This window comes from Chrysochloris asiatica, unplaced genomic scaffold (assembly GCF_000296735.1).
Source record: "Chrysochloris asiatica unplaced genomic scaffold, ChrAsi1.0 scaffold00101, whole genome shotgun sequence".
NCBI lineage: Eukaryota > Metazoa > Chordata > Mammalia > Afrosoricida > Chrysochloridae > Chrysochloris > Chrysochloris asiatica.
Genome location: NW_006408619.1, coordinates 9,835,114 through 9,843,024, shown reverse-complemented (window position 1 = coordinate 9,843,024; position 7,911 = coordinate 9,835,114). Strand labels below are relative to the sequence as shown.

At 48.0% G+C, this 7,911-nt stretch overlaps 1 protein-coding gene across 1 annotated transcript; it reads left to right on the top strand.

Moving 5' to 3' along the window:
* The first annotated feature begins 1,676 nt into the window (after nt 1-1,676).
* MESP1 (mesoderm posterior 1 homolog (mouse)) lies at nt 1,677-2,706 on the top strand. Its single transcript, XM_006867176.1, has 2 exons — nt 1,677-2,342; nt 2,632-2,706. The coding sequence occupies exons 1-2, from the start codon at nt 1,677-1,679 to the stop codon at nt 2,704-2,706; spliced, it is 741 nt and encodes a 246-aa protein (XP_006867238.1).
* Nucleotides 2,707-7,911: the final 5,205 nt, after the last annotated feature.

Here is a 7,911-nt window from a genome sequence, read left to right as displayed (position 1 = left end):
TTTGCATCTATTCCGTTTCTTTTGTTGTTTTTTTTTTCTAGGTACACAAAAACACTCAGGAATATATAATCACTTAAACAGCCAAAGGGCACATTCTGCAAGCCTGCCTCCTGGCCACAGTCTTTCTCTTTCTCTTGCCATGAGTTTAGAGTCCTCAGATGTTCGGTCTCTCCTTGTCCTGGATGCCACTCCTCTTAAAGGAAAAAAAAAAAAAAAATCCGAAGACCAGATCTCAGCCGTTACGTCTTGCACGATCTAGCTGGACATTAGACATTCATGAGTGAAGTGGCTATTAAGTGCAAACTCAAAACTCCTGAGACAATGCAAATTCTCTGAGGTTCCCTCTGCAGACTACCACGTTGTGTGTATTTTCTATTAGTGCTCTTTATCAGCCTGAATATCTCATTTCAAGAAGCTTGGTAGGGTAGTGGTTATGAGTCCGGCTGCTAACCTCAGGTTCAGCAGTTCGAAACTACCAGCTGTTCCGCAGAAAAAGATGAGACTTTCTGCTCCTGTAAAGATATACAGCCTCAGAAACCCTATGCAGGGTCACTGTAAGTCAGAACCGACTCCACGGCATACCACCACCTCTCATTTCGTTTTCTTTCTTTATTGCACTGGCTAGAACCAGGTAAAGAGATGCCTTGTCCCTGGTATTGGGGGAATGCTTGCAACCTTTATTGATCATGAATGATGTCAGCTGTAGACTCTGCAGATGCCTTGTTGGATGAAGGAAGATCCCTTAATTCCTAGAGTGCTGAGAATTTTTATCAAGAAAGGATGCTGAATTTTGTCAAGTGCTTTTTTGTGCATCATTGACACTCACTGTCAAAGCCGTTATACCTGCCAAGCAGCAGCAGAAAACCAGCTAGCCAATGGTGGCAGCTGTGCCAAGAGGCTGACTCTGATCTCCCTAGACTGAGGGTGTCCTGGAGAGATGCCTCACCACTCCCTCTGCTCAGATGGTCCAGTGAATGGTCCAGCTGTTCTGTTGGATTTGCCTGGTCTCGAGAGCTTCTTTATGGTGTCATCTTTTACCTACTGACTCAACATCACCAGGACCGGGTCTTCTGTGACCACCCCACCCCACAGAGACTGGGTCACTGTCACTGTGTCCCCTCTCAGTCCAGACTGCCACATGTCCTGTTGTTGTTGGTGGTGGTGCTAAGTGACTCATGGCAACACTGTATAGGGGTTCCAAGGAGCAGCTAGTGAGTTTGAACCACTGACCCTGCAGCTCAAACCGACCTTGTGGCCCGTTGCATTATCCTCCCATTATACAAATTGGAAAGGAAATTTAAGGATTTACATAAGGTCCCCAGCAGGTGAAGACACCCCTAAAGCAACTGGACTTTCAGATCTCCAACCCCCGCTTCCTTTAACCTGCTGAGCTGGCCCAACACCTCGGACACCGCTGGCCACTGGTCACAGTTAGAAGGCCCCCACTTGGGTGGGGAGCCCAAGTGAGGGTCCAAGTGACAAGCCAACGGACCAGCACCTTCCCGTCCCCCATCACCCACCCCCCACCCCGTGCTGGTTCAAAGGGTCAGGCCCTACCCCCTCCAGGCCCTGAGCTCGCTTTGATGTGCTGATGCAGCCTGGAAGGGGCCACTTCACACCTTGGGCTCAGGATAAAGCGGCCACCGGTCAGTTGCCCGAGACGCGCCGCCGCGGCCATGACGCAGTCACTGTGCTCGCCGTTCTCGGAGTCTTGGATGCTTTCCGCGGGCTGGAGCTCAGCTCTGCCGCCCCGCTCCGATAGGGACGACGCCTGCTCCACCGCCTCGTCCCCGAACTCCTGGGCCCCTCTGCCGAGCCCCACGCAGCCCCGCGAGCGCCCGGTCTCCCACGCCCCGAGGGCAGTGAGGCGTGCCGCCCGCGGGAGCCGCCTGGGTAGCGGGCAGCGGCAGAGCGCCAGCGAACGCGAGAAGCTGCGCATGCGCACGCTCGCCCGCGCCCTGCACGAGCTGCGCCGCTTTCTGCCGCCGTCCGTGGCGCCCGCTGGCCAGAGCCTGACCAAGATCGAGACGCTGCGCCTGGCCATCCGCTACATCGGCCACTTGTCGGCCGTGCTCGGCCTCAGCGAGGAGAGCCTGCAGCGTCGGCACCGGAGGCTCAGCGAGGCGGTGCCCTCTCGGAGCTGTCCGCTTTGCCCCGACGGCGGTCCAGCGCAGACGCAGACGCAGGGCCTGGGTTCGTCTGCTTGCGCTGCCGAATCCTGGGGGTTCCCGGCCGCGGGTCTCGGAGCCCCGGCAGCTGTCAAGCCTCGCGACTCACTGGTGCGCTATGATGAGACGGTGTGCCACGAGGGACCGGCCATGGCACCGAGCCCCTCATCTCCGGTCAGTACCTCCTTCTCTACGCAGAACTCCCTCCCTCCGGGCCCCGACTACTGCCCGTGTCCTGGGGCACGTCCTCACTGCGGGGACCGGTCTCCTGCCTCACCTCCACCCGCTGCCTCGCTCTCTCTGTCTCAGAGCAACGAAGTGTGTCCAAGGTGTCCAAATGGTGAGAGGAGGGAGGGGCACACAGGGGACAGGATCCCGTTTCTCGTCAAAGGGCCCCTGAGAGTAGGGACACACACACAGTGGACAGTACTCAAGGCCGGTGTGCACCCTCTCTCCCCTGCAGCTCTTTCCTGGCGACGTGCTGGCCCTGCTGGAGACCTGGCTGCCCTTGTCACCCCTGGAGTGGCCGCCAGCCTGAGGAGCCCAAGTGACAATGATCAACTGGTGCCCAGCACTGAAGCTTCAGCAGCTTGGAAGCAGCCCCTCTCCAACCTCCCTGTCCTGAAGGAGGCAGTGGTGGGGACATTCCCTGGTTCCCTGGGGGTGAGAGCTACCCCTACCCGAACAGCTCCAGCTAAGAAGAGGGACCTGGAGGGTCGGATACTTTAAGGCAAGCAGAAGGCTCTGGTTAGTGTGTATTTATTTATTTGTGAATAAATAGTGTTTTGCTGTTTCATTTGGCAATTCCTTTTTCTTCTACCTGGACAAAAAGCTTTCTCCTTTCCCTAAGAATAGCATGGTAGAGGACTTGGGATGGTTTCTTGCAGTTCTCAGGCCCCAAAATGCATAGGCTCAGACCCCATCCTGCCTGCTGCTAACCCTGGCTCAGCATCTCCAGTCCAGATGGGTCATTTTGGAAAGCATGGGGTGGGGGGGCCTTCATATGAGAAAGTGGCAGCAAAAGTAGAGTCTGTCCATCTTTTCTTTGAACCTGGTGGGGAGCTGGATAAAATGGGGTTTCTCTGTGAAGTCCCTTAGTGGTGCAAATGGTCATTGCATTTGACTGCTAACTGAAAGGTTGGAGGTTTGAGACTACCACAAGGCACTTTAGAACAAAGGCCTGGTGGTCTACTGAAACATCAGCCATTGAAAATCCTATGGAGGACAGTCCTACTCTGATGTACAAGGGGTCACCGTGAGTCAAGTTACGTACTTCTGTGCATCAGGTAGTTTGCACATAGTACACCCAAACACCCATTTTATAGGAGGCCTGGTGTGACATTGTAGGAGAAGCACTAGACTGTTAACCACAAGGTCGGTGGTTCAAACCCACTAGTTGCTCCTCAGAAACCCTATACAGGATCACTAGGAGTCAGAATCAACCTGACGGCACTTAACAACAACAACCATTTTACAAAAGAAGAGACATCAGTGCTCAAGCCAGATAGGACTTGTGTCTGAGCTCTCACTATGCCACTGGGATGAGCTATTGGTGGCATAGTGGCTTAAGCATTGGCTGGCTAACCACAGGGTCAGCAGTTCAAACCTGCCAGCAGTTTCATGAGAAAGATGAGGCCATCTGCTCCTGTAAGGATTTAGTCTTGGAAGCCCTACAGAGCAGTTCTGCTTTGTCCTGCATGGTCTCTCAGAGTCTGAATTGACTTGATGGCCGTGGGGTCATTTATTCTGAGACAGAAGCACTGGTGGTGTGGTGTCTGCTAACTGAAAGGTCAATGGTTCAAATCCACCAGGCGCTACAGGAATGAAAGTTAGGGCAGTCTGTTTCCATGAAGACTTACAGCGTTGGAAAATCTGTTGGACCATTCTCTGCCCTACAGTGTAGCTGCAACTTATTTGGGGTCATGAGGGGACACCAGTTCCAACATGTCACTGAGCCCTACTCTCCTTGCACTAGCCTGGACCATGGGATTTTCCCATTCTCCCTTCTTTCTGGTTTCCCTCCCATATTTCTTAGGGACATAAAATAACATCACTGAGAACCATTTGACCTAGTCTCGATGGCTTGGTAATCAGGACTCGACTAGAGGAAGATAGAAAAAAAATTTTTGGTAAAGGAAACAAGGGTAAATTGATAAAATTTGATGAATTTGACCTATACTCATGGAGGTAGTCAGGAGCTCTGGTAGCTTAGTGGTTACGAATAGAGCTGTGAATCTCAGAGACAGCAGTTCGAAACTACCAGCTGTTCCACGGGAGAAAGATGAGGCTTTTTGCTCCCGTAAAGATTTACAGCCTCAGAAACCCTGTACAGGGTCACTATGAGTTGGAACCGACTCCACGGCACATCACAACAACAACAACATGGAGGTAGTAACTCTAAATATCAACAGAGAGGGGAGGAGTCTTCACATCAAGTAGCAATGTTATCCCCTCTGTACACAGGGTAGATAGGGACGGACAACTTAGACATTGGTTACCTAAAATGTGGGGGTGATAAAGGCACGAAGTGATTGGCTTACAAGGTTTCAAGGGAGAATTTAAGAGTATGTGGGAGCAGAAAGAGTCCCTGCTGATTAGTTTTCATCTTGTCTAGATGGATCTGATTAAAAGAGATGGGGATAAGATTCTTAGGATTCAATAATGAGTAATTGTTATCATGACTAATTGCAGCTGTCACAATTGTAAAGGTAGAAGTTTTGTAACAAAAACGGGGGAGTAGTTAATCTTACAGTCCAGAAACAGAGGACCCTAGGACCATCAAGGGAGAAGAGCATGAGTGGAATGCAGGACTTTATCCAGAGAAGCAGCGACACCAGAGATGGAGGCAGATATGGGGACATGGAGAGAGGGAGCAGCTGAGGACTCTAGATTCATGGAAAGAGAGGGGCTGAGAGCTGGCAGCCAGGAGGCTGACTTGAAGAATGTGCCCTTTGGTAGTGTAAATTAGTATATATGCCTGAGTGTTTTTTTAAAAAAAGAAAAAGAGCTAAAATGAATAGAAATACTGTTAACTGAAGGTACATGGAGGGGATCATAATCATTGTAATGGAACAAGGTGTATAATTTATTGAATGTAAAACGGATGATTTGCCCTGTAAACTTTCACTCAATTCACAATAAAAACCTTTAAATAAATAAATGAATAACATCAGTGAGCCAGTTCATGTCACCACTAACTCCTGAAGGTCCAGTGGAGTGGAATGAGGGACCTGTTAGAGTTTGCCTTCACTGAGACATCCTGCCGAGGCCTGATTGCATGGAGAGGCATACAGCTAACCTGGAATTGGTTGGATTCAGATCACAGAAGCACTCTAGGGCCGAGTCTGCCCTTAGCCAGGGTCCTGGTCAAGACTCTTGGTGGCGGTGGTGGTGATATGCTTAGTCCTGCAGCTCAAGTATCTGAAGTATAACCCTTATTGTCAATATATATATTTTTAAGTGTTACGGAAATAAAATTCACGTCCTAAAATTCATGATTATAATGTGTGTAGTGCAGTGGCTTTTAGACTGTGTAACTAACAGTCACTACTATTTGATTTTAGATCATTTTCATCACTTCCCAAAGAAACGTACTTTCTGGTCTCCTCTTTCCCTAGTTCTTGGCAATCACTCATCTTTCTGTCTCTCAAGATTTGCCTGTTGTGGATTTTCATATAAATTGTTATTGCTAAGTGTTGTCGAATTGGTTCTAATTCATAGCAGCTCTATATAGAGTTTGTTGTTGTTGAATGCCATTGAATCAGTACCAACTCATAGTGACCCTATGTACAACAGAATGAAACACTGCCCAATCCTGGGCACGCTTTTTTTTTGTTTGTTTGTTTGTTGCCCACATTGAGCCCATTGATGCTGCCACTTTGCCAATCCATCTCACTGGGGGGTCTTCATTTTCTCTGACCCTGCACCTTACCAAATATGATATCCCTCTCCAGTGATTGGTACCTCTTGACAATATGTCCAAAGTACGAGAGAAAAAGTCTGGCCATCCTGGCCTCCAAGGAGCACTCTGGCTGCAGTTCTTCCAACACAGATCTGTTTATTCTTTTGGCAGCCCATGGCACTTTCAATATTCTTCTTCAATACCATAACTCAAAAGCATCAATTCTTCTACGGTCTTCCTTATTCACTGTCCAGCTTTCGCATGCATAAGAGGTTCTAGAAACCATGGCTTGGGTCAGCAGGCATACCTTGGTCCTCAAGCTGACATCTTTGCTCTTCAACACTTTAACAAGGTCTTGTGCAGAAGATTTGCCTAGTGCAACATGTCGTTTGATTTCTTGGCTGCTGCTTCCATGAGTGTTAATGGTTGATCCAAGAAAAATGAAGTCTTTGACAACTTCAATCTTTTCTCCATTGATAAGAATGTTGTTTATTGGTCCAGTGGTGAGGATTTTTGTTTTCTTTACATTGAGGTGCAACCCAAGCAGAAGGCTGTGCTCTTTGATCTTCATCAGTAAGTATTCTAAGTCCTCTTCACTTTCAGCAAGCAAGGTTGTATTATCTGCATATCGCAGGTTGTTAATGAGTCTTCCTCCAGTCTTTTTTTTTTTTTTTAATTAAATGTTTTTATTTTGGATTGAGTGAAAGTTTACAGGGCACATCATCAGCTTCACATTCAACCATTCATATAGCTTGTTTCATTACATTGATTATTATCCCCTCCATATATCATCAGTTAACAGTGTTTCTCTCTATCCTCTTTAGCTTTTTTTTTGGATGGGGGGGGACTTGCCTTTTTGGAATTTACAGTCTCGGCTTTTAGGGAAGGTTTTTACATTTGTCTGTGGATATCCAGGGCTCATGTATGAGATTACTAACAAGCATTACTGAATAATCAGATGAGGGACAGTTTACTATGTCTACTAGGTAGCTAAAGTTTGATCCTCAGAGCCTGTGGTTTGGACGGTCAACAATGCTTGGGCCCACAAGGGCTTGGCCTCCTGACTGGGTCTGCACTGTCTGCATCTGAATCCTCCTTATTTATTGATTGTTTAAGGGATGCTGCCTATCTTAGGTGGTCAGTGCGAATTCCTCAGTCTTACCAGTCATTGAGACTCATTGCAGCATGGCAATGGCTCTGTCTTAAGTTGCCGAGGTTCTTCCTCCAGTCTTGATGCCACATTTTTCTTCATAGAACCCAGCTTCTCGGATTATTTGCTCAGCATACAGGCTGAATAAGTATGGTGAAAGAATATAACCTTTTGCACACCTTTCCTAATTTTAACATTCAGTGTTCCCATGCTCTGTTGGAACAACTGCCTCTTGGTCCATATACAGGTTCCTCATGAGCACAATAAGTGTTCCAGAATACTCATACTTCGCAATGTTGTCCATAGCTTATCATGATCCATACAATCGAAAGCCTTTGTGTAATCAATAAAGCACAGGTAAACATCTTTCTGGTATTCTCTGCTTTCATCCAAGATCCATCTGACATCAGCAATGATAGCCCTCTGTTCTACATCCTCTTCTGAATCCGAGTCTAGCCTCATCTTTCTCCCACAGAGCACCTGGTGGGCATGAACCATGGACCTTGTGGGTTGCAGTCCATTGCTTATCTTATGGAGCCACTACATCCCATTTCACTAGAATTATATAATATGTGACGTTTGGGGACTGGCTTCTTTTCCTCAGTGTGGCGTTTTCAGGGTTTATCCATGTTGTAAGATATGTCAGTACTTTTCTTCCATAATAAGATTTCTTTGTGTGGATTTACCACATT